General features: G+C 48.4%; 1 protein-coding gene across 1 annotated transcript in view; it reads left to right on the top strand.

Moving 5' to 3' along the window:
• CFAP61 (cilia and flagella associated protein 61) overlaps window positions 1–27316 on the top strand; it is a 257985-nt gene that overhangs the window by 157078 nt on the left and 73591 nt on the right. Inside the window, exons 19-22 of the mRNA XM_032461749.1 lie at window positions 1798–1896; window positions 6694–6862; window positions 16636–16810; window positions 25864–26156. Coding sequence (XP_032317640.1) covers window positions 1798–1896; window positions 6694–6862; window positions 16636–16810; window positions 25864–26156 — 736 coding nt within the window. The remainder of the gene's footprint in view (window positions 1–1797; window positions 1897–6693; window positions 6863–16635; window positions 16811–25863; window positions 26157–27316) is intronic.

Genomic DNA, 27316 nt, shown 5'->3' with positions numbered 1-27316 from the left:
GGCCTGCAGATAACTGTGTTATTAGTACAACATAAACCACATTTTGGTCACATGGTCTCCAAAGCCAAAATACATTGTAACTGCATGTGAGTATAAACACGTATTATTATTTGTGTTTTCCGTTAAGTAGTAATAAATCGAAGGCCTGTCGTTGGTGTGTTTGCAGACAGGCAGCCAAAGTAGTTGGGTTTAATTGTGACCTTTATGTTATTTGAACATATTCAAAATTTCTGTTCTTATTAGAAGATAAGATGTGCTTGGTTTTCTTTGCATCAAATAAGAATATTCATTCTTAAATGACACACATCCTTAGAGACTTTACAGCAAAACCTTTCATAATATTTAGCTATTTTTAAATGTCAGGTGCAGTTGAGTTTATTACAGCGCCGATGGCGCCATCACCAAAAGTCTCCTGTTTTTAGTGGTTCGTACTTAACAGATTGTCCGTAAATTGATAGCATTTCCACGTTTGGAAAATTTCCAGTCCCCTCCTGGGAGAGGAGGGCAGGTGTTTTGCTCTAACTTGGAGAAGGTTTCTTTTTTGGTATTTGGTTGGTTTAAGGGGAGGTATGAACTAAGAAGAGATTTTTAGGGGAAAAAAAAGTCTTTCTCATCATCCTGAAGGCTAGAAGACGGCTCAGCCCTGAAATGCAGCCGGCTCCAGCTGGAGGGCAGATCTGCTGCAGGAGTGTTTTAAGCACCGAAGGGAAACACGGAGGGAGGGGGTTTCCAGGAGCCTGTACACATGCTGGGCGAGCTGCTTACCGCCTGTCACTGCGGGGCTGGTTCCCAGGGCAGCCTGGGTGAGCGCGGAGGGCTCTCCTGCGGTCAGGGAAGAGGGCTTTCCTTTCTGGCCTTTGCTGCTTCTGAGCTTCATGACCACAAATGGACTGCCTACCATTTCCAACCTTGATTTTCTTCTGTGTGAAGTACAGGTAACACGAACCTGCCTCCCACCTCTGGTAGAACTCATGGGAGGTTAATCTCCGTGGTGATGCTCATGGGCGTGCCTCGGGCCACAAAAAACCTGATGAAGAGACAAGGCAGCTATGCTCTTAAAAGGAACCCTCTAGAATTCTCTCCCTGTGATGCTGTGGTGTTCTGATTTGAGTGGCTACGTAGATCTATAAGTAATGCAGCTAATGTTGACCCATGGGAATTAGATGATCTTTGGATCCCTGTCAACAATTCAGGGTCTACAGGGCCGTGGGGGCCGGGGTCAGATGAGACACGCTGGCCAGACGGCCCAGGTTCATACCCTGCCTCCAGACTTCCCAGCTGTACCATCTTGGGCAAACCACTCTGCCTCTGCTCCGCATAATAAAATGGGATAGCAACTCTGCTGACCTCACCGCACCGCTGCAAGGGTGGAGTGAGGGCCAGCAGAGCACCTGGTCGCAGGCACTCAGCAAGCTTTCACCGTGGCAGCTCGGATTCCAAGCAGCGCCTCAGAGCTAGTCAGAAGCTCAGACTTTGCATTGGCTATACTAAATTTACCAGCCTCCTTCCAATTTGAGGTTTTATTTTGTTTTACTCCGAGAAGCAAATTTTAAAAAATGAAACAGCGTCTGCCTTTACACAGTCGCAGCTTCTGGAAGTTTCTGCCACCTGCCGCCCAGGGCTACCTTCCTTCCTTCATTCACACGGTCGGTTCTCTTTGAAGCTTTGTGCGGGAATTGCTGCTCTGTGCAAAGGAGCAGTGCACAACTGGACGGCACGTGCAGTAAGGGAGAACTGAATTTGAATAAACTTCCCCGGAATCATGCCTCACCTTTCTTTCTTCTTTCTCCTCCTCAGCTCTCACCTGAAGTTTAGCAACCTCACCCTGATTTCAACGCATGGACTCCCAGGGAAAAAACTTCTGGGCAGTGAGCAACGGAAGTTTCTAGCAAGCGAGTATGAACTCCATTTGTGTTTTTCACTCTGAAGCTGCGTATCCTGGTTGGTGCGCCGTCAAGTCTAGGCCGGGGCGGGGGGCGAGTGGTTCTCCTGGGTTCAGGCCTTCCTTAGGGGACACTGGCAGGGCTGGGAGGACGCCTGCCCTGTTCCAAACACCAGGGACGGCTCTGCTGACCTAGACGCTGCTCCCCCACGCCGCCCCCTGCATTCGGGTTCTGAGTGACAGTCCAGCAAGTCCAGGGGAGCTTAGGGGACTATCTGCATCAGACCAGGCTCCCCCAGCCGTTCCTAATCTGGGGCTGATCAGGCCGAGGCCTCCTGAGCCGGTCCTTTCGTGGCCCCCATCCCAGAGTCGCTCTTTGACAGCGTCCTTCCTAAAAGATGGCATTTCATTATCACACAGCTTCCACATTCACTTTAATTTCCTGGCGCAAAGCGCGGGCACAGGAGTGGTCAGGCTCCCTGCCTCTAGAAACAATGTCCCAATTTTCCCGGCAAGGAGGGAGGAAATTGTTCTCTCTCGGGGAGTTTTCGTTTTAGATGCATGACGAAGGGGTCCTCCTTAACGCTGTGAAAAGGCTTACTTTGCCCTCAAACAGCGAGAAAATCTGCAGCTTCCTTGCCAGAAGCACTGGGCTCATTTTGACCTAATACTTTTATCAGACTATAAACTTTGGTGGATTTTGGAGGACATGGTCGGGTGCAGTGAAAAAGGAATGGCGTTTGAGCCAGGTCAATGTAGATTCAGATCCCCCTCCCCCTCCCCCGCCCCACCCCCGAAGGGGAGTCCAGCTCTCTGAACTGTGGGCTTTTTGACTGTTAGACCATATGATAAGCCAAGCTTTGCTGGATTTTTTGGTTAAAATTAGTCTAACGCCAGCTTCTGGCCAAGAGTAGAGAATCGAGCATGGGTCTCCCCCTGCCCCCATTTCCCTCTTTCCAAGTTACCCGATTCCCTGGAAACGCTGGTGTTAATCTCACACGTCTCAGGAGGAAGTGAATTCAGCCGGCTTGGCAGAGGTTTCCTTCAGTCCCAGGTCAGGTGTGTAGTGGTGAGGACGGCTAGTGTGTGGCCTTGTGCTGGCGTGATTGTGCGCAGGGTCTGCGTGTGGCTGGGTGGACCGTCACCTGGTGTCCCTGCCTCTGTCCTTGCCTCTCCACCATCTCAGCCTGGTTGCAGAGCAAGGCTGCAAAGCTGAGAATCAGATCATGTCACCTCCTGAGCAGCCTAGAACCACACTGTCCAACGTGGTGGCAGTGAGCCGCACATGGCTGCTTTGATTTAAATTAATTGAAGTTACAGGAGATTAAAACTCGGCTCCTCGATTACATTAGCCATAATTCAAGGGCTCAGATAGCCACACGAGACTGGCAGCTGCCACGTCAGACAGCGCTGCTGCCGAACAGGTCTGCCATCACAGAAAGTTCCAGATGCCCCCCTCACACCTGGCCCTGTCGTGCTGGCTCCTCCGACCTCCTCTTTTACTGTTACGGCCTTTGTTTCCCCGACAGTGGCCGTACCAGCCCCCCCAGTGTTAACCTGCCAGCCACGTCCCCACCTTAGTGTCTTTGCTTCTTTCTCTCTTTGCTGAAATGTCACCTTTTCCGTGTGACCTACTCGGACCACCCGATCATTTGCAACCAACTCTCCGGCACACTCCGGTCCTCCTCCTCTGCTCTCTCCCCTGCTACTGAAATCCTTCTGAGTAGTCACATAATCTGCCTTTGAAGCTGTTGACGTGGAGTCCTTCTGCTGTAGGCAGACCCCACGCGGGCAGGTGCTTTCTGCCTTTTGCGCACTGATGAGCCCCGGCATCTGGGACAGTGCTTGGCACTTCGCAGGTGCCCAGGAAACAACGTCAAATAGATGGCAGTTCCCTCCGGAAGACCTGCAGGAGTCCTCTCCATCAGGTGACAGACGGGGCCAACATGGCCAGATGCCTCTGGATGGATGCCTGCGTGTTTTAACTCTTAGAAGCCTCCCAGTGAGCCAGAAGCCGGTTGCTGCCTTTCAGGTGGCCCTCCCACCCCAACACAGGAAATGTTGTCTGGTCATGGAGTTTAAAAATTACAAGTGCGTTGATATCCGTAAATTTAACAGTCCTCGTGCTGAATACAGATTTGGAACTTTTCCATAACCAATGTTTTGATATATTATTGTGGTTACTAGTTTTTGAATAGCCGGTTTTTGCCCCCTCACCCCGTCCAGCCGCTGGTGGAGGTGCTAACGATGTGCTCGGGCTGCCGCAGGAAGGAGGCGGTGGGAGGGGAGGAGGAACAGCAAGCGGGGGGTCCACTAACTGGACGCTCAGCCCGAACACCCGAGAGTTAACCACGGCACTCCGTCTTCTCAGAGTGGTGTCACGGTGCGGCCTTGGTGAGAACCGGGAGGTTCTTGCTGGTTCTGAAGGGTTCTGACGCCCCGACGTGCGGCCTTCAGCGCGCTCACCATCGCTCCCCTGGCGTTCGCTCCTAATTGTGCACCTGGAACTTCGGGCTAAACCTTCCAACCACCGGGTTTGGGGTCCCTGCAACTTTGAGCAAGCAGCTCCCTCTTCACAAATACCCTCTTCCAGGAATTTCCCCATCCCACATTGCTGCCTTCTTCTGCCTCCTTATTGCCCGTCTGCAGAATGTTCTATGAAGACAAGCTTTCACATGACTTTTGAGTCAGGGTCAAGCACACTTGAGAAACGTGAAGTTTCATGGACCTCCCGTCTTTGGTTCCTTCTCTCCCCTCCAGAGAGCCCTACTGGAGACGTTTCTCTTGTCACCAAGCCTTGAGAGGGTCCCTGCCGCGTTAGAATCTTAACGCTCATTAACTCTGCTTAGGAAATAATTTAGGAGAAATAGAGCTTACAGTCTCCAATGTCTAGTTTCACCTACCTGATCGGTAAATTCAAAAAGGTCCGAATGGATTCTGATATCTAAAACAGATAGGAATCACCGACACAGTGACACTGGAAGCTGGGAAATGTCCCCAGTGCGGTAACAAGCTGGAAAAGCAAGCTTCCCCCATTTTCCAATGCTTCTTAAGGGCCCTAAAATCCCAGTGACCCCAGGTGCCAGTTCCTACTGGACAGAGCTTCAGGTTTTTGCCCTGGGGTACGCATTTGGGAATTACCAGCACTGCTGTCCTGCTGCCATTAAAATTAACCCTGTCCTAGCCTTCCCCAATTTCCCCTGAGAACTTTGATCTTTGAGCAGATCCTCACATGACTAGTCCCGTGCATTAACTGTATTTAATTCTCCCCCGTTGTGGACGGCTGGCAGTACCGTTCCCATCACGGAGGGCCCGTGGAGCAAGTTAAGAACAGCCTTCAGTGGGTCTCTCACGAACATGCGAAATCGATGAAGTCCCTTTTTCCCTCTAAGGCCGCCCAAATGGCTCTTTAAAACGAGGATTTCATCTCGCTGTCTGTTATTTTCCTGTGACGGGGCAGCCCCCGATTTTCTTTCCTTATTAAAAGGAAATTTTCTGGGTTTTCAGCGCCGTTGCGTGGAGAGACACAAAGCCCAGCCTCTGTTCGCTTCCCGCTGGCCCTGTGACGGGGTCTAATGTGTGTGCATTAGCGGGCTTCCTTCTCAGTGGTGAGAGCAGACTCGTGCATGGATCAAAAAGAAAAAATGCTCTCTCATCACCGCTTCAGAATCCCGTTTGCCTCCAAGGAGAGTAAACAGGATTATGTGTCATCAGTGTCACTTGGACTGATACCCACCACATACGCGTCCCACCTGACAAAACAGCATCGCAGTCTGTGTCCGGCCCGCGTGGTGCTCAAGGCGTGTCTGGAGGGGTAGTTGTCCCACGTTGAGAGGTGAGGAGACCGTGGCATTGAAAAGGCACTGATGCTGAGTCCCTGGGGTCCAGTCTCCTCGGCAACAGAGCAGGGACACTGACCGTGCATGGCCCGGGGACGCCCGTGTGAAAACAGATACTCTTCGGTCTCCAGAACAGGATCAGTAAAAAGTCAGGTATGTGAGGTCAGACCTCCCAGAAAATTCAGGAAACAACCCTCAAGAAACTCTAAATAAACCCAAAGCCACGGGAAACCCACTTTCCTCCTGATACAGTATTGTGTTCAGATTCAGCTAGAACCCAGAGGAGGAAGCCCGTCCACCCTGACCTGCTGCCTGTGGAAGTGGTGGTTCTCCAAAAATCACCTTCACCCTGAGGAGCGAATCCCAGGAGCCTCCAGTGACCGGCCTTGACGCCAGCGTAATTCCTTATTTGACATTTTCTCCAAATAAAATGTGTCTTCTTGTTTGGGCACAGGTCCATACACTCATTTTCATTTATTGAAAAGCGTTAGCAAATAGGCAGAGTCCTCAGTGTTCTCTGGACCTTGACCCCTGCCTTTGGGGGTCCTCAGATGTCGCTTTCTCCTTTCTCATTCGCTTTGAGTCAATATCACAATATGACAGTTGTCCATGTGACAGTTCAACAGCTAAAGTAGATTTACACCCACCATGACGTGGAAGCATGAGTGTCCACGAATGATCACACACACACACACACACACACACACACACACACACACACACACACACACCCTCCCTGTTGTGGACCAGCCTGCCCCAGGCAGAACAACTTAGCACTAGTGGGAAGGTGTCAATCTGTGACTAAGTGTCTTGTAACGAAAAGGCTCCCAGCCAGCCTAGGTCCAGGTAGATGCCCAGCAAGAGCACAGACTCGGCCCGCTAGGGGACTGGAACCAGCTCGCCAGATGTCCGATTAATGCCCACTGTCAGCTGCTCAAATGTCACTGACGGAGCCCCCGCCTCTCTCTGCAGCCACTGCTTTAATGACCGAGATCACGCGGTGCTGTCGCTGTGCTCCTGGGTCAGCGTGGTGGTCGGCAAGATGACCGCCATAGACCGGGCGGCCAAGCGCGTCATGGTGTCCGGAGAGGAAGTCGTTCCCTACGACCACCTCGTCCTCTGCACCGGGCTGCAGTACCAGGTGAGCCCCGGGGACAGCGGGCCCTCGTCGGGGGGAGAGGGCGGGCACGGCCAGGCGCGCACCCGTGACCAGAACGGCGTCCAACCCCCCTCCACACCCCCGGAAACCCACTCCAAGAAAAACATCCTGCTTGAGGAGAAAAACCGCAGCGAGTGGAGAGAAATGTCACTCTTTAAGCCGTTGGCCAGCAGTCTAGCGCCTACTGCTCACAGAGCGGAATCCAGACACAGCCCGGCAGCATCTGTGGGAAATTAGTTTCTGCCTCGAAAGGCGAGCGTTTGGCGGCGGTGATGGGCTCCCGCGGAAGTATTTCAAACATGCGCACCTTCTGTCAGCCCTTACTTTATTTTGTCTCTCGGTTGCAAAGCGGGGAAACGTGGCTGGTTGGTTTCCAGGGGCCGGGCTTTCCGTCTTGATTAAGTCCTCAGACCGCGCTGGAAGAAGCGGTGCCACCGCCCGGCGGAGGCGAGTTTCCGTGTGGCCGCTTCGCGCCCAGCAGCCCCTCACGCGAAGTGCCGCCGACGCAGGCGTCTCTGTGACGGGGATGGGGTGGGGGGGGGTTCAGACCGTGGGGTCTTTTCACTGCGTTTTCTCCCGGGAACCGCCGAGGCCTCCGTGGTGGCTTTGCGAGGAGTAACCCGCTGGCCCACCCCACCCCCAGGCACTGCCGTGTTCTGTCCGGTTCTGTCCCGCGGTGGTGGCCGGTTCTGGGGGCCCGTGCTGCCGGCTTCCTTCCCCGGACGAGCCGGGAGGAGGCAGCGATGGGGACAGAGCCCCGCCGCTCTGCGCTCTGGGCCCGCGCTGCTCGCTGAAATCACCGGGGGGCGCTTTTGAAATACACCCGGGCCCGGGCCCCGCCCCCAGAGGCTCCGTCTTAATTATTCCGGGGCAGGTGGGGCCCGGTCATCAGCATTCCCCCCCCAGCTCCCAGATAATGCTAAGCCAAGGCGGAGAACCACTGACTCGGACTTTTGCGACCTAGAGTCTCGCCTGAACCTTAAGTGCACCCCCGTCCCCTGTGCCTCGCAGATTGTGACGCAGATTGTGAGCAGGGATAGGGTAGGGGGCGTGGCTGGGGCGCCGCCGTTCGAACGAATTTCCAGGTGAACGGACCACGGGCGAATCTAGCTGGGATCAGCCCCTGAGCGGTATCTCCTCTTTGCTCTTTCCTTCCTAATCCAATTCTCAAAGTGTGGGAAAGGCTTTTTTTTTTTTTTTGGATAAAGGATAAAAATAAACTGGCAGGAGATCTCACTTGGACACTTAAGTATTCCTGTTTCTAACACATTAAACCAGCGGAAAACACCAAGCACCCCTTCGGCTTGTCCCCTCACCTGCCCCTCGGAGCTCCAGCTGCTGCCTGTGACTGTGGACTTTGGAAAGTGTGAGTGGACGCCCCGCCAATTGTGCAGAGACCCGGGCGTCTGCGCATGTGAGCCCAGCTGCCCCTGCGGCTTTAGTCTGCGGCACATTAAGCTCTTGCCCTTTTTACAGTGGGAAACACGGAATGAAGAAGTGATAAAGGGAGTTGCAATTTAATTTTTCCAGAAGGATGTAAAAATTAACGGTACATAGACTGATATGAAAAAGGCAGCTGAATTCACTGAGAGCTTATTTCTTGCCCTGCTTCCTTCTACTCCACTCTCACATTTTTGTCCAATTTTGGGGGGGGGGAGGAAACAAAAAACAAAACAAAACAAAAAGCTAACAAACTAAAATGATGCAAATAAGCCAGAAGACTACCTGTTACACAATATAATCACACGCCTTAGGCTCTGATCTGGCGGTAAATGGCATGTATCATTCTCAGATATCGTGCAATATTTTTGATGTCCAAATACATATCCATTTTTTTAAAATCAGAAAACCCATGCACATGGTACAACCTCCAGTCCTGCTACAGGAGCTCATGTGAGGAGGGCTGGTCTCCACTCCCAAGCCCTCTCTTATAGGTCAACCGTTTTGAGGCATTTCTGTTGTTAGTTCTTCGCTGGTTACTCTCCCCCACCTCCCCAAACTCCAAACAATGTGTTTATAGAAGCTTCCCCCTTGATCTGTCAACTTCTGACGTTACCTATGACCTTTCCGTTTTAGAAGATGAAGATCTATCTGGGTCATGTCCAGTGCCCTCTAACTCCCTTCCCCAGCCTGCCTATAGATTTGGTTATTTTTTCACTAGAGATGAAGAGCTTACACATGGGGTTCCCAAGCCCCTTCCATGGCTTACGGAGCATCATGCAGAGATGGGGAGATGCCCACCCCACACCTGGGCTTGGGTCATCCCCAAAAGAAGATGAGTAGAAGTGTGTCAGCTCGAAGTCAAATGAGTCTGGCATTGGTATGAGAAAACTGGCTGGGACTCTCAAAGGGTGACACTCCCCGGAGGCCAGCAGACGAGGCAAGAACATACAGCCAGGGGAGGGAGGAGCAGCATGCTAGTTACCGTCAGCTTGACGTGGGGCAGCCACGAGAAGTGGTCTCCGAGGAGGTGAATGACATCCTAGGCGGGGAATGTAAGAGCGCGGAATCCAGGACAGCGCCGCCCTAGGCGGGGGCCTGCCACAGAGGGTGGGGAAGAGAGCGAGCCTGCCAAGGGGCCGCCCCGTCGTCCTTCAGCAGCACTTAGCAAGAAGAGGCCTCTCGGTGTCAAGGACGATTAAAGGGGACAGGGACAGCAGAAGGTCAAAGAATGGTGGCCACTTTAAAACAAGACTGCAAGTTCCATGAGGCTCCTCCCACCAGAGTCGATGTCCCCTCCCCTTGAATCTGGGCAGGCTGACCCCCTGACCGGTGGAGTATGAAGGAAGTGACATGGCTGTGCAGCTTCTCCTTGTTTGTGGGAAGAGTGGCCCCTGGAATCTGGAGCTGCCACACAGGAAGCCCTGACGGCCGCCGCGCTGGAGATGCCATATGTGCGTTCTCCAGCTGACGGTTCCATCCAAGCCCAGCCTTCCAGCCTTCCCTGCCAAGGCTCCAGACACCTGAGTGAAGCCATTGTGGACCCTCCAGACCAGATCATCCACCCACTAAATGTCACAAGTGACCTTTACCCGTAACACGTGGAATAAAAGGATCGTCCAGCCAAACCCCTCGCAAACTTGTGACCCTCAAAATCATGAAAGTGATGAAATGGTGGTGGTTTAAGCCACTAAGTTTTGGTGTGAGTTTGTTGCACAGCAAGAGACAACTGGAACAAAAAGATAACACAGAATAAGAAAAAGGGAACACTATCTAGAAAAATCAGAGAAAGAACGTACTTCTGAAAATATTCCAGAATGCAGGATCCTCCCTTTGTCTCCACAGCAAACTGTACCAACCTCAGTACACCCTCCGACTTGGGGGCTGAAGGCGTTCGAAGAGCAGAGATGAGCTGAGGAGGCCACAGGGCAAGAGGAAAAGGGAGGTGAGGGTGTGAAAAAGGATTGATATTAAGTCCCCATCAAGAGACAGAACTGTGTCTGTACGAGTTGGTGGTGTTGGCTGAAGACAAAGCACAAAGTTTCCCTGGAGGGCAGGGGCCAAAGGGCAAAGGGACACATTTGGTGAGAGAGGCAGGGAGATAAAATAGAGGCGAAGGGGACAGGTAGACACTGGTTTTGCCAAAGAGGCCCAAACAAACAGAACAGAGGTGATAAAGATATGCTAGAAGAAAACTTCCCTTACCTGAGCACGTGGTCTACATTCTGGGCAAAATCAAAGGGGAAATTTCTCAGCAAGTCACATTCTGATGAAATTTTGATTCTATAAGAATGATAGGGGGAAAAAATCAGCAAACTTCAAGAGGAAAATAGCAGATTACCAACAGAAGAACAGAAATAAGGCAAGGGTCAAAAAATGACCTCTCCAGCATTAAATGGCTTAAGAAAATGAAACTGGCCACACAGAATTTTGAAGAAAATGGGTGATTCAATAAGGACATGCCCACCGAGTTCTCTCCTGTTGGCGGATGGCAGGAAGCTGTTCTTTGTGAGCAAAGCCTGAGAAAAAGGGTCTTCCGTGTTCTTTAATTCCCGCTCTGAATAAAGGAGACAGAAAAGAAAAATTCCCAATAGTATAAAAGGACACGTGGCAAGCACCACCAACAATTTAAAAGGTAATCTAAATCATTTTAATAAATCTGAGAATAAATGCAAGATAGGAACTAATGAATCTTAATCTAAAGTAATCTAACAAAACCAAATTGTTGAAAATAGAAAGAGAGGTAGTTGGGGAGGCATGTGAAGTGTCTTAAACGAGGAAACCCAAGGCAGTGTTTCAGTCTTGATGCTTATATTTAGAGGGAGTATGGCTAAAGCATGCTTTTGAGCAGCATAAATAAACTCGCCATCCAAAAACCAAAGATGAAATGGAAGAAAACATCTTTAATGTAATCAAAGGGAAGGAAAGGAAGTAAACAGCTGCAGTGCTTAAGTGTGAACGTATCATGGCATAAACCAACAGTCATAGCAGTGGGAGTCGTGGTTTTAAAAGACCAAAAGTCTCTTCTTACACGGACTTCAGAATGCAAGAGGAATACAGTGTTCATTCATAGCAACACCATTTACAGTAGCCAAGACATGGAAGGAACCTAAATGTCCACTGGCAGATGACTGGATAAAGAAGATATGGTACATACATACAATGGAATACTACTCAGCCATAAAAAAGAGTGAAATGATGCCATTTGCAGCAACATGGGTGGGCCTGGAGATTGTCATACTAAGTGAAGTAAGCCAGAAAGAGAAAGAAAAATACCATATGATCACTTATATGTGGAATCTAAAAAAATAAGACAAATAAACATATTTACAAAACAGAAACAGACTCACAGATGAAGAAAACAAACTTGTGGTTACCAGGGGTTTAAGGAAGTGGGAAGGGATAAATTGGGAGTTCAGGGTTTGCAGATACTAAGTACTGTGTATAAAATAGATAAACAACAAGGTCCTACTGTATAGCATGGGGAACTATATTCAACACCTTGTAATAAGCTATAATGGAAAAGAATATGAAAAGGAATATGTATGCGTGTGTTTAAATGAATCACTGTGTTGTAACACCAGAAATTGATGCAACATTGTAAACTGAGTATATTTCAATTTTTAAAAAATTTTTTTAAAAAGTTTGAAAACACTAAAAAAAAAAAAAAAAAGAAAATACAACCACAGTATATCTAACAACAGCAAAATAAAAGTAAAAGAGGTGTACAAAAACCACCACGCCCAAAGCCGAAGAGTGAAGAGATACTTACACGTGCACCAGCAGAAGGCGCCAAGCGCGTCAAGCAGCTGGCAGGAGAGGCAGCAACACTCACACCCAGCGAAGCAGAACGTCCGAGGGGTATAAGAGCGCAGGTGCCAACAGAGGGTGAAATCGTGACGACGGCGCGGAGGTCGCGGGCCTGTTCTGTGCTGCACGCGGCTGTGCCAGGGGCTGTGTCCCAGAGCAACGGTCCACCTGGAGTGTGGTGTGCGTTTCTGGGCATCACACGTAAGTATGAGCAGAAACCCCTCCAGGGACTCAAGGTCACCCCAGATGTTTAGCCGGGGGGCAAAGGCTCCGGGTGGCCGTCCTCAAATATGTGAAGGGTTTTCGTGTAGAAGTGAATGGACTTGGGCAGTGGGGCCTGGGATGCAGATATGCTACAGACACCAGAAGTGATGGGACCACAGCGCTCACTCATCCTGAGAAACAACTTCCTAAGGGTCAGGGCCTCCCCTAGGAGGGAAGATCAGGGCCCCGGGGACAGTGAGCAGGTGGTGCTGTGGTGCCAAGGAGGGGCAGAAGCAACTGACCCCGATCGAGTGCTAGCCTCGTGCCACGTGTGTGTTCACTGACGTCACCCTTGCAGTGACACCCTGAGCTCTGCGCCACTTCCATCCCCATTCCACAGAGGAGGGAACCGAGGTGCACTAAGGCTGAGGTACCTTGTCCATATCTGACATGTGGTTTCCATCCTCAGCATCTTGTGGTAGCTGCTGTGGCTCCAGCCATTTCATTTGCAAGAAGCAAGAAGGAGGAAAAACTAGAATAAAATGAATTTTCACATCCTCCACTTCCACCAGCTCCCCACTGCCCAAGGACTCTCTTGACCATCTCTTAGGTCGTGAGTTGGGAAATGTTCCAAGCGGGCATAAGTCCCAGGAGTCTGTTGCTAAGAAAGAAAAGGAGACAGAATGTGCCACCAGCAGCCCCTGCTGTCATGTTAACTTGCCCAGGAAAACAGAGCAGCCAAGGGGCTCCCCAAAGCAGTGCTAGCACTGCTCAGGCAGTCCTGAATCATCCGATGGAATGGTTGAAAAGCCGTCTGCTTCTCTCCAGTCCCAAATTGGTGCCAGGTTGATTGGTAGCAGAGGACTCTCTAGTTTGAACAGCCAGCGCCGATGGCGCTTCTCCGTTAAAGCCATGCCCTCCTGTTAAACTTCATACCCTCCCTTCGTTGGTGACATAATATTTTTTCCCCGTAGATCCTTTTTGATTTATTGAATTCTGCTAAACTCTTTGTGGACAAATTAATTAGCTGTGGGATTTAAAATCCTAGCTCCAATTTTGCCTATTTTGTGAAAATGCCATTGTGTGATTATGAAAACTATATTAGCCCATTAATTTTCCTTTATTTTCTCTAATTCTTTATAGTTTAGAAATGTACAAAACCAACTCCACACACTTAAGATCACAGGAGAATTAGATGGGTTATGAGAATGCAGTGTCAGGACTGTAGAAAGCTCATTTTTGTTTCTGACCTAATTCCGTTTCCTTATTTTCCTTCTCTTCCTTGTTTCTTTTTAATTGACGTACAGTCAGTTGTAATGTGTCAGTTTCTGGCATCCAGCATCATGTCCCAGCCATGCATATACATACATATATTCGTTTTCATATTCTTTTTCATGAAAAGTTTTAACAAGGTATTGAATATAGTTCCCTGTGCTGTACAGAAGAAATTTGTTTTTCATCTACTTTTATATATAGTGGTTAACATTTGCAAATCTCGAACTCCCAAATTTATCCCTTCCCAGCCCCTTTCCCCCAGTAACCATAAGATTGCTTACTGTCTACAACTCTGTCTCTGTTTTGTAGATGAGTTCATTAGTGTCCTCTTTATCCTTTTTTCTTTTTTTAGATTCCATATATGAGCGATCTCATATGGTATTTTTCTTTCTCTTTCTGGCTTACTTCACTTAGAGTGACGATCTCCAGGTCCATCCATGTTGCTGCAAATGGCATTATTTCATTCTTTTTTATGGCTGAGTAGTATTCCATTGTATAAATATACCACATCTTTATCCAGTCATCTATTGATGAACATTCTTCCTTGTTTTTTAATCTAAACACTCACTGTTTGGCATGATAATTCATTGAAAGTTTTCTAAATTGAAAGCTCTCAATTAGTTCTTCAGTCTTGCCTTTTTCTGCAAGGACTTTTCCTGATTTGTTAAAGCATGATTTACTAAACTGGCGTAATATTACCTCAATTTTATTTTATTTTATACTGTAACACTTACTGTAGTTCTGATCAAGTTTCAAATCTCCAAAGCTCAGTAGTCAATATTGTGCACTTTAAAACATTCATCAAAATCCTCAGTGGACTGCTTTATGGTAAGTAGTGGATAATAATTCCAAAATTTTAGTGTGATGTTGCTAAACAAATTATAGTGCTAATGAGAGTATTTTTTTAACCTCCACAGTTTTAGTTGTAGTAAGTGATCACTACTTTTGGGTTGTCCCTTAGTATAAAATTATATTTAAATTATTTCGGGGGGAGGTAATTAGGTTTATTTATTTTAATGGAGGTCCTAGGGATTGAACCCAGAACCTCATGCATGCTAAGCATGCACTGTACCACTGAGCAACACCCTCCCCCTGCAGCTTCTTTATGGAGCAGGGACGTCCATCTTTTAAAAATCGATTCTGCATTTTGGTTGTAGTCCCATCTGAAGCTGAATTCAATACAGCACAGCCATGTACCGAGACTTTACCATCTCTATTGAGAAAGGATGTAACCAAGTTTTCCAGACATCACCTGGGGTTCAGTGAAGCCGCACGTGTTCCTGCCCAGGCAGCATTCACGCCTCCCCAGTGCAAGAAAGCATTGCCTGCGCGGGTCAGGAGAGGAGGACCTGCCCCTGCACCGGTGTCAGTCCCTGCTGCACCACAGCTGCAGAGCGAGTCCTGCCCCGGGCCCCGGCCTCACACCACGAGCACGCAGGACGGCTGGCGCCGGGCTTCCAGCAGAGACCCAGTTGCCTGCGAGTCTTGCTCTGGGTTCCAGCCTCATTATCTCCCCAAATCTCCACCTGGCCACCGCGAGCAAACCGGAGGGGCGGCGTGGGGGCCACTGGGCAAACTCACGCCGCTGTGCCATTTGACTTGGCTTCCACAGTGGCATCTGCTTGTTTGGTTTTAATTTGAACCAAATAATTAAAAAATCAGGAGCCCCCGTAGAAAAAGTCCAAGTAGCTGGCATTTCTTGAGAAATCAGATCGAGCCCCGCCCGAACCCACACTCCACCCTGGCGACCACTGGTTGGAGTGGAGTCACAGCGGAGTGCTCTGGCCAGGCCGGCCCTCTGGGTAGCCGCGGTCTCCCTGGCAACCAGGACGGGTGTCGGCCTCATCCTTCATCGTGCTTGCACGGCCGCCTCCCTAGCGGAGGACGGTTTCTGTCTGCGCTCCCGTCTGCGTCAAAAGTGCGGGAGCAGTGGGAAGGCTCTGTGTTGAGAGAAAGAGAGAACATTCTTTGACAAAGTGGAGAATAATGCTGTAATTTTCACGAGTAAATAGTAGCCCACTTTCTTTTCTTCCTGGGCCCTGTATACACTTGAATTTCACCCCCTGGTATAATTGCTTCTGTACACATGGTTTTTACCCAAACTGGCCACATCCAATCCAGTTCCATGTACTCTTCCATGATCTCACCACTCCTGCACAACAGGTGGATTCTGGGTTCCATCTCCTTGACTCCAGGCAGGCCTCTAGGGTGACCTCCGTGAATAGAATATGGCAGGAGAGGCTCTGCTGGGCTTCCAAGGCTAAGTTAGAGAAGAATGTGGCGCTCTCTGGACTTCTGCCCCCTCTAAGGACACATGCCTGGGAGCCCAGCCACCGTGTTGTGAGGAAGCTCAAGTCCCGTGGGGAGGCCACATGTGGTATTCTGGCCAGCGACCCCAGGGGGTGCCAGCCCACAGCCAGCGCCATCCGCTAGACCTATAGTGATGGCTTCACATTTAAAAAAGATACCCAGCATGTTTTCTTGGGGAAGGAAAAAAGATTGAGAGTTTATCTCCAGGAGGTTCCAGCCCCCAGCCATCAAGTCACCCCCAGCCTTCAAGTCTTCCCAACTGAGGCCTCCCACATCGTGAAACAGAGACAAACTTGCCCCACCTTGCCCTGTCTGAATTCCTGACCTACAGAATCTCTGAGCCTGTTTGTTTTGTTTTGTTTTTTAAATTGAAGTGCAGTCAGTTACAATGTGTCAATTTCTGGTGTGCATCACACTGTCCCAGTCCTGCAATGTACAGACATTGAGCCTGTTGAACGGTGGTTTGCACCACTGAGCTTTGGAATCATTTGTTACGCAGCATTAGATGACCAGGGCAAATGTCTTCTGCGAATTGACTCCGAGTGGTCATTCCACCCATTTGGTTTTTTTCAGTGAAGACCTGATTATATCTGGAGACAGGAAAAAGCACACCAGTACCGGGGCATTGCTATGTTAATTTTTATCACTTGATTTATTGCTCTGTAAGTGCTTACCTGTTACCTCTGAACTAAGTGTTGCTCTGTAACACACCTCAGGTCCCATGCCCTACAGGGGCTGATATTAGCCAACACCCAACGAACAGAGAGGTTCTGGACAGCAGTCGACGGAGGTACACCGGTCCAGTTCCCTGCAATCATTTCACCCTCAACGACGAAGAAGATTGCTTAAGGGCCCTGACTTGGATAAGGAATAACTCCATCACCGCAGAAGGTAAGGATGCTGGTAACTGTGCATCTTTTCAGAATCGTGTTTTATGCTTATAATGAGTCTCATTCTTTGTCTAGTTCCAGTATATAATTAGTGCCTAATTAATTCCAACCAAATCATTCATCTGTCATGCTTTGTTTTCCAGATTAATTTACAACTTGTTGTCATTTTTGGATACCCAGCATGTTTGCTGGGGGAAAGAAAAAAGCTTGAGATAGTTTAATTATCTATAATTATTTTATTACACAAAATGAATATCTGAAGAGCAAAGCATGGCTAAAATCATTAACTAATTAAAGAATAATTTAATAAGCAAACATGTTTAGCAATTATATGGAAAATATGCCTCCTTTTGTGGAGCTTTTGAAAAGACCTAGGAAGAAAAAGAAAGGTCTGAGTCGGAAGGGCTCTTTTCTTTCAGCATCCATTGTTCTCCTCGCTGTGCCAGCTCAGTCCTTCCCACAAACGCACGTATTCGGGTTCCATGCCTCTCTCTGAATCCAAGCGAGAGAGTAAAACATTTGAGCAAGTAAGTGCCTCTGCCACTCAAAAGTGCTTTCTCGAGCATCTTCCTCTCTATTGCTGGGATTAGCGGAAATTATTTGACCAGTAAAATAACCAGAACAGGGCCTGGCTGCCTGTTTGTGTTAATTGAAACTTGGGAGTTGAGTTTTTGAGATGAGACTCACTGCAGCCCCTTTCTTTTATCGAAAGTGCAGACAGGATCAGCAACTTGGTTGGGTTATGTGACCCCCTGTTCTGGGCTGGGCTTCTGACCCAGACCTTCAGTTCAGTCCAGGGATGGAAAAATCACAAAGTGTCTGGAGTGTGGGGACCGATATATAAAATTAATGTATTACTTTATTTAATGTGTTTATTTAAATATAATTTAATTATATTACTTACTATAATTAATCTATTAAAATTAAATACATTCCTTCTGATTTTTTTGGTGGATGATTTAGGCATGAGTTAACTTTTTGTCAAGTTCCTACATTTGCTTCATTAAAAATCAAAACTACATATCAAAGGACATTCAATACATTGCTGAATTCAATTGCTTAATACTTGTAGGCAATTTGCATCTAAATTCACAAGTGAGATTGGCCTGTTTTCTCTTTTATGCTTGACTTCAAGGTTTTGCAATCAAGGGAATGCTAGCCTCACAAAGGGTTTTGGGGAAGCTTTCCATATTTTTCTGGGGTCAGAAATACTTTGTGTAACCTAGAAGTTGGTCAGAACTCACCCATAAAACCAGCTGGGCCTGGAACCTTTGGGCAGATGTGGGATATGTAGATACATGTCAGAAATGCAGATTGAAAACTTGTCAAAGGATTTTAATGTTTGCATTATAACTTGGTATTATTTTCAGTTTTGCATCTGTGTGTGTTTAAACATGTTTCAACATTTTAGTCATTCTTTAACCACTGCCCTATGACCTAAGTACACTTAGGGAATTCTCTGATCTGGGGGTCAGCAGACTTTTTCCATAGATAGACTTGGCAGGCCATGTGGTCTCTGTCCTGACTACCGAGCTCTGCTGTTGTAGCAAGAAGGTAGCCCCAGACAGAATGTCAATGAACAGGCATGGCTGTGTTCCAATAAAACTTTATTTCTAAAAATAGGGGATGAGTCCCTGTCTGCAGAACCCTGCTTTTATCCATACAGTTTGTGACCAATCATTACCATTTCATCAAGTCCAGACTTCAAAATGTAACTTAAACTCGCTGAAAGCACAAACGCCAATGAACAGTTCAATACAACGTAGACATCATGTCTTAAGACTGTGTCCAATCCTGTTACAATGCAGTGTTTTAATCGGAATGTTGGCTGTTTTGAATGTTAGGATTAAGGACCATTTTGACCAAGAAAAGGGCCTTTGAAAGTGGCAATGCAAGTTCTTAAGGTTGAATGTTCATGGCAGAGAATTTAGAAATCCCAAAGCAAGAGGCTCTTGGTTTTCGGATGGGGAAGAGCATTAGTGCTATTTGTTGCTTTGACTGGTCATCAAAGCTAGTGATGGTCTGGTGTCCACTTAAAGGGAAATGCTTTTGCAAGAGTTAAGAATGTCTTGCATTAGCCATTGCACAAAACCCCTGCGTGCCTGCCTTTGTGCACTGAACAGCCAGGGGAAGAAGTCTGTAGGAGTTAGTTTCTTGTCTTAAATGTAGGCTGTTTTCCCTGGGTCCAATGCTTAATGACACCTCCAGGGCACCTCCCAGGTAGGTGGCCTAAACACTCAGATGCTGGAGGCATCTGAGAAAGTGACTCAGCCAAGTTAATTCAGCTCAGGGTAGTGGCCCTTTTCAGTGACTTGTCATGTAAGGAAAACTGGGAAGAAAAACGTTAACTTCCTGCCTTGAGGAAGCTCTTTTTCTGTGTAGCTTTTTCATCATTAGACTCATGTTCAGACTTGAATTTAATTAGTCCCAGTCCAGATATCTCCCTCTCGTGGGTTGCTGTGAGGATTAGATAAGGTTTTACACATGCAGTTCAGGACAGACAGCATCTCCTACGCGTAGGCTGTGGTTGTACTCGTGGCTGCTTCTGCTGCCACATGTGTTGTTGCTGTTCACGGAAGGTTCGCCAGACTGTCGGCCTCAGCCCCCGCCGTCCTGGGGATGGTGCACGGGGATCTGGGCACACCAGGTACCAGTCTGGTTCCAGAGAGGCACTGTGGCCTGAGTGGGAGCCTTGGAGGCCGCAGAATTTGGAGAAGGCTTCCCCAAGAAGGGAGGGTTTGCGTTCAGCCTTAAAGAGGAGGTTGAGGGAGTTTGATTTGTATCCAAAGACAATGACCTGTCACCTTGGGCCAGGCAGACTCTGTGAAGGGCAGTAGTGGGAGAGGTGGTGGAGGACCTCAGACCAGGTTCAGCGCGTGACCTTTTAGAGGATGGGGAGCAGGGGGTGAGGCTTGCATAAGACAGCCCTGGAGGAAGGTAGACCTCCTCACCTGTGGCACTCATGGCTGTAGAGAGAAAGGCATTGGTAAGGATGGATTAGGGAGACGGCAGTGGCCAGTGGAGGCGGGGCAGCCGCGTACACAGTGCAGCGCTGGGAGGAGCCACCTTTGATCCATTCGGTGGTCCTGCCGGCGCAGCCGTCTAGCTTACGTCCAGGTCCCTTATGGGCTGATGGTGTCTGAAGCTGGAAACCAGAAGTGGGCAGTTGATGAAAACGAGGAGCAGGGCTTTGTCCTCACATCCATCACCACCGCTCCGCCTGTCAGCCCTCCTTCCTAATTACTCCAGAAAGAAGGCGGGCATTTCTCATGACAGTCAGCTTTTGCTCCCTCAGGGCTAATGTTCCTTTTTCTCGATAGTTCAGGGTGGGGTCAGCGGGAGGGAGCTGAGGGCAGAGCCCTTCTCCCAGACTCTGAGAAAAAAATCCCGTGTCTCACTGACTGTGACTGGGTGGAATGTCCATTCCCGTCCATCTGGTGGGAATCACACCCCAAACCCTGGGAAACTCCAAGCCTCACTTCGAAGCACAGGGACTCGAGAGGAGGGGCTTGTTTGCTGAGGACAGTGGAGGGATTGTTCTAGAAGGACAGACAGATGCTGGCTAGCAGAAACCATGGGCGGTCACTAGGAGGCGGTTGGCTGTCCTCTGAATTTCTGCCCCTGAGAACGCGCAGGGACCTGCGGGGAGAGTGACACCACTCCCCACCACGGTCTCTATTCTGTCATGCCTTCCTCTGCTCCCAAAGGGGAGACAGTTCTTCTGTGATGGAATTCATCCAGTCTGAAGGAAATTGTTACGGGGGCTCTGGAGTTGGAGGGGTTTGTAGATGCAAATTGTCCTAAACTATGAGGACCACTCCAGTACCCTGGAGCCCAGCTGACGTCACTGGCTTTCAACTGCAAGCAAAACCTGGAGGGTTGAGATGGGGCTTCATGCAGAACCCTACTAACATCATGATGGTTTTCGGCATTAACTGAAACTGATTGAAATTCATCTGCTAGTACCTCCGTACTTGCCATGAAAATGAAAAGTAGGGTGAAAGTAAAAAACACTGCCTTAATGGCCCCAAATGGAGCAATCATTTTCATCTTTAGCTAAATACAGTTTACTGCCTTGTTAAAATATGTTTGTAAGAAAAGTATAACATGAAAATTCTGGTGCATGAATCACCGAACAAAGTCTTTGTCCTGCTATATCTAATACATTCTCCCTTTTTGTTTGGTAGAGCAAAATGGACAGGTCAGGTTTGGGTCATAGAAATCTTATGCTCTGACTTATACAAAAATAAAAAGAGTATTTGCTGGTCTATTCTTGGACATAATATGTTTTTAAGTGAGTGTTTATTTCACTATTTATTAATATTCTGTGATATCTATTTAAAATCCTTTCATTATCTGGTTATTTGCTTAAGTTAATTATACAGATAAAATGCCAATTAGAGGTTTTTTTTTTTAAGGGAACATGTTCATTCATCTGCAAATATAGTGTAGTGGTGTGCACACTGGTTCTGAGATCAGAGTGGGCAGGTCTGATTCTGCTGTACCATCCTCTGCTGTGTGACCTGAAGCTCAGTATTAACCTCTCTGTCCTCAATTTGAGCATAATGAAACTTGTCTCATATTCCTGTTCTGATCATACATAATCACTGTTTCTTTTGAAATGGAAAAGGAAATATAATTCTTCACTAAAGTACAATGGAATATATAAATATACATACTTAGAAATAATTTAAAATACATAAATTACAAAATGTAGTATATAATTCTTGTTTTCTCTGTTCTTAAAAATATAGTGACAATGAAGGAAAACTCTTATTAATATCTGTGTGCATAAATCCTAAGTTTATTTCTTATCCTCTTGAGATGTGATTTCCTGCCCAGAATAGCAGACCAGGAAACCTTTCTCGTCTCGTCTTTTCAATTGATGGTTTTCTTCCTGGAGAACCCTTCATCTCTACCTCTCGTATGCTTGCCTCCTTTTGGCGGTCCCGCAGTCCAAGTCGCTGGTGTGAATGGCGTAGTCACCCGCACCTTCAGCGAGCAGGTGGCAGAGAGCAAAAGCACCACCGTCGCCTTTATGCCAATGTTCCAGTGGCAGGTCTCAGTGCTTTTGCAGCCTGAGGTGGAGACTTGCCAGCTCGCGAGGTGGTGCTATGAATCATCCTGTCCCCTCTTCCTCCCCAGCTGGGCTGTCGCCGCGAAGCCCCTCTTCCCTCTTGGAGGCGCCCTTGCACGCCTTGCCTCCTAGGTCGCTGCAGGTTCACGTGAGAGAATGCCCGGGTGCTCTTCCTGCCAACTTCAATTCCGGGAGCTTTCACACTGGTCGTCTTTTTAACCTGCCCTCCTTGCACTCTGCTTCCCGATTCAGATCTGCAATCTCAGTAATGCATAATTTATTCCCTAGGAGGAGCAACAAAGATTGGCTTCCCATGCAAACTGCCGTGGTTAGATTCCATTATCCCTTTTTTGAAAATGCACCCAGACTGTTCTCATCATCAGTTCTCATTTGCCATTTCAAAGTAGGGCAGCCCACGCTTTCCCCCGTCACCTCTCAGATCAAGTGCAGAAACTCATTTCTTTCTTTCCTTTTTTTAGCGGAGGTACTGAGGGTTGAACCAAGGACCTCGTGCATGGAGCACGCCCTCTACCACTGAGCTAGTTCCCTTCCCACCCCCTCCCCCCCAAAACTGGTTGTTTCTTATTCATTAAATAAACTGAGCTGCAGAGAAGACAGTGACCAGATCTTTGAACAGAAAACCAACATCCAGGGGAAAGCTTCAGCTTTTCCACCCTATTTCTTCCATCTATTCATGGAAGCTTCCAAAGAAAGCAGACGATACCCCAGGAAGATGAAGGAAGCCCCTGCAACGTGTCACCTCCTTCTAAATATTTGCAAAGACTCGGAGAGGTACAAAGCACCTAAGTGGTGGAAATGCGTCGACTAATTAATCTTTAATGAACTGACATTGTCTGACCTCTTAAAGCCTGCTGTGGGTGAACAGATGCCATGGGTCCCGCAGACCCTGGGGCCGCCCTCACCCCCGCCCCACCCCAGCCCCGACAGCCATTAGGACGCTCTGCGCCAGGGGGACCCCAGCCACCAGGCTCGTCCACCTGGGCTGGGACACACTGTCAGGCCCAGCGCCGCCCGTACCGAGCCCTTTGCCCTGTTGCTGTTCACGGCCCACTTCGCCCACCCCCGCCCTCACCCCGCAACCACTGTCTTTCACCTACCTCCTTTTTTCATTAACATGGATGGACTCAGAGATGATCATACGAAGTGAAGTACGTCAGACAGAGGAAGACAAATACGCTTTACTATTACGTGTAGGTGGAATCTAAAAAATAAATATAAGTGAGACAGATGATCTCATTCACCTGTTTTTTTTCCCCCCACATGTCCAAGATTTATTTGGGTTACTTATGAAAATGCATGTGCCTGGACCATGCCCCCTGGCAGTTCTGATTCAGCTTTATTCACCTATATTTAAACTCTTTCTTCTCGCTCTGAGCCAGCGATCGAAGGAGATCCGTCTCTCTGAGGCCCTGTCAGTTCTCTCTCTGCCCTCCCTTTCTTTCTCCATTTCCTTTCCTTTCCATCTTCCTTCTTGATTCAGCCCCAGATCCAGCCAACTGTCACAATGTGATAGCCCCACACAGAGTGGAAACGTTTGAAAGAAAAGGGATCACACTGGCAAAGAGTAATAGGCTGACTCTGTTGCATCAGGCTTGTGGAGGGATGTGATTTGACCTGTGATGTGTTCTTATTTATGTAGTAAAAAAGTTATCCCAAAATTCTTCTGTTTTGTGGGTAATGAGAGAATGTAAGTAAATAATCATCTAAAACATGTTTAGGGGGAAAAGTTTCATGACATCACATAGGCATCTACTTGCTGTGTGCCCAGTATCACTGTGACTTTGGACTATTGTTCAGCAAATATCCATACCCCTCCCCTGGGTGTGGGCATGGCTGCAGGACTTGCTTTGGTTAATGGTTAGTGGATTTGGTTAGTGGATGTCATGTCTTCAAGGAGAGGCTTGAAGGCTGCCTGAGCAGTGGCATCCTTCTGCTCCTGCACGGCCCCCTGGATAGAATATGCCTCGGGTATCAGTTGGTCCACAGAGGATTCGAGACATATGGTGCAGGCCTGACCCCACCACAGCTTGGACCAGATCAGCCAGTATCAGCCCACCCACAGATGTGTGAGCCCACTTGCACAGGCGTATGCTGTCTGGCATTGTTTTGGGGTACTTTGTTATGCAGCATTATCGTGACAACAGCTGACAGTTACACATTTGGGAGGGGGGAGTTGTTTCCAATTAAACTTAAAGATAGACAAAACTATTTAGAAGTTAGCATACTTGTAAGTAAACATCTAATTTCGCTATCAGAGGTTTTATGAAATATATTACGTTTTGAATTGAAAGCATCCTCCTCTCCAGCTGCCTGCAGTCTGTGGCTCTCCAAATACAGCTCTCCAAACTGCAGCAGCACCGCAGCGCCTGGGCTTCTGTGAGCCCACAGGGGAAATGCCCATCTCACAGGACAGTTGTGAGAAGCTCCCATGAAGGGGACCGGAAGAATATTAAACTCCGAGTTGCCTGGGGCCTCAGTGCTTGGATCTGTGTCACTGGGAATGAATACTGTTTTTGCGTGCATATTTTAAAGGGGCAGAAGACCTCACGCCTCGGACAGTTTCAGGCTCACGTGTGGACTCTTGTGGGGGCTGGCTCTGTGCTGCGGCAGCCAGCCGAGAGTCGCGCGTCGCAGCAGGTGGCAGCTTCGGTAATTTAAGCAAAATGGTGGCTCTTTCAGCCGAAGGAACACGCAGCGCGCCGCGCGGGGCTGGCGGCCGCATCCGAACAGAGCGGCACCGCTGCCACAGAGCCGGAGCGCCCTAGCGAGGGCAGGACGGAGGGGCCGGGCACCCACATCTGGGCCCCGGGAATTATGGGAGCACTTCCTGGATGCGCTCGCCCTCAGGGAAGCGACCTGAAAGCTATTCTGGTTCCTCTTCTTCTAAGCAAATAAGATGAGCCATTACACTTCCTTTCAGTTTTGGACAGAAAGAGATTTTTGCATAATTTATTCCACCCAGTTGAATAAATACACTTGCCATTTATTTTGTCTTGTAAAATTCCTTTTCATACCGTTTCATAAACGGGAGAAAAGAGAGAGACTCACAAACCCATCATTTTGCGGTAAAATTGTTACGGCTTGCTTGAAACGTGAGTCTACTGTTTCTTTTCTAGTGAAAAGGTAATAATACCAATTCAATGTCAAAAATATCATATGGCACATCTCCCTCATTTTAATAGGGTCAGTGGTCTTAAAGCTTACATAATTTGTACAAGAGCATATCTCCTATCTTCTGTAGTATTTCTAAGAGAGATAAAGAAATGGCATAGAGTGTTACCAACAAAATGCTCTTACACAGGGGAAATCTTTCAAGATTATTTTGTGATTTTTATTTTCACTTACCAGAAGGACACCCTGCAGTCTCCTTTGTTAGGTTTTGACAATTTATATCCCAAAAATCAGAATTTGAATCTTTATAAAATTGTCTATTACAAGCAGAATGTGCAAGTCTTTAGTTCTCAAAAAAGGGCAAACTTTCCTTGAAGTCGACATGACTTAACAATTACGTATTAAAATATCTGTACCATCACCTACAGGACTAATTTTTTTCTTACCGTCATCGTTTTCATCCCTTAGAAAGAACTCGTATTTATTGCAAACTTTTGCAATTACTTTTTCCTTAATGAGTATAGCAAACAGGGAACAAAAACAAGATAAAGGGTTTTTATTCTAGACAGTTTCATTTAGCATAATTTCAACTTTCAAATTACAGGAACATAAATGAATGGCCTACTTCTGTGTTAAAAGTACTTGACTACTTTGTGGGATGTTTTGTGCCAATTCTTTACGAAATCATCTTGGTCGCCGTTGCTAGGGAACACCGCTGGCTTCCCGCAGCTGAAAAAAAATGAGAGGGTTACAGGGAGCAATTCAGCATTATGAGCCTTTGACTAATAAGGTTGTTGGGTTTTTTTTTTAAACTACGTATCTTAGCATGTCACCCCCTCTTCTAGGGCATGTCATTGTCTACGGGAACACAATTGACACGTACACAACGGTGGAGATGCTCCTGAGCATCGGCGTGCGGGGCTCCCACATCCACCTGGTGCAGCACCCACCCACCTCCACCATCACCTGCATCAACAACTACTCAGTGGAAAGCGCAGTGGAGGACGCGCTCAGGGCAGCGGGGGTGACTGTGTCCCGGGACGCGCTCCTGGCTCAGTGGAACGACGGCCAGGACCCCGACCCCATCCGCAGTGCCAGCTTCACCACGCCCACCAAGCCCTTCACGCTCCCCTGCTCGGTAAGTGGGTCCCCCCCGAACCTCACTCACCACCTGCGAGAGCCGCCACCTTCCTGGGACATGGGGTCTGGAAGGTGGTGGGCAGTGAATTTATAGTTACAGGGTTGGTTTTTTCATTTGAGTAAAGGTAGATTTATTCAGAGAGATACATAGTCCATAGACAGAGAGCAGGCTGTTGCCGAAGGCAAGAGAAAGGCCACTAGCTGTGGGGGGGGGGGTGCTTAGTTTAAAATAAAAGTAGGTCCACACTCCATAGACCAGGTGCAGGTCATCTCAGAAGGGAGGGCGGCCACGAGGTGCAGGGGCCGTTGGTTTTTATGGGCTCGGTAACAAGTGGGAGGGCTAGTCCAGCTACTCTGGGGGAAGGGCTGGGATTCCCAGGAGCTGGGCCGTCACCCGCTTGCTGACCTTTTATGGTCAGCCTCAGGACCGTCATGGCGCCCGCGGGAGCGCAACTCACCATGCTAATGTATTACAGTCAGCATGTAATGAAGCTCGAGGGCCACTGGAAGTCAAACCTCCCGCCATCTTGGGCCTCAAGGCCTCCGGGGAGTTGAATCTCCGCTATCCTGGTGTTAACTGCTGTGCCCTTCCTTCAGTAGCGGTGCCCTGCCCGCTTCCTTCCTGTCTCATATCTTCCTGCAGAACAGCTTTCTGAGAGCTGCTCAGTCTGTCCCAAGGCTTCTCTGCCCTTTCCATCATAAAACCCAAGTGCCTTGCCTTGGCATTCAAGGCCCCCCCCCCCCATGCTCTCTGCTCTCAACTTCAATTTCCAGGCTTAGCACTTGCCACTTCCCACCTGGGCTGAGACCCTCTTGAAGATAGGGGTCGTATCTGGTTCGCCTCTGGGTGTAGTTACAGGGTTTGCTCCCTAAATGTTCAGATTTTCTACTGCTAAATAACGAGCCACCCAAACTTAGCAGCACGGAACGACTGCCGTCATTCGTTATTATCTCTCATGGTCCTGGGGTTTGACCGGGCCCAGTGGGCAGCTCCCCCCGGAGGTCTCTCATGTGGTTGGCGTCACAGGGGGGGCGGGACCGGAAGCATCGAGAAGGCGTGCTCACCTGCTCGTCCGGCCGTTGATGCTAGGGGAACTTCAGCTGAGATTTTGCCCAGAACACTTATAAATGACCTCTTTATGGGACCGAGCTGCCTTT

This window comes from Camelus ferus, chromosome 19 (genome assembly GCF_009834535.1).
Source record: "Camelus ferus isolate YT-003-E chromosome 19, BCGSAC_Cfer_1.0, whole genome shotgun sequence".
NCBI classification, from domain to species: Eukaryota; Metazoa; Chordata; class Mammalia; order Artiodactyla; family Camelidae; genus Camelus; species Camelus ferus.
This window is presented reverse-complemented; position numbering and strand designations above follow the sequence as displayed.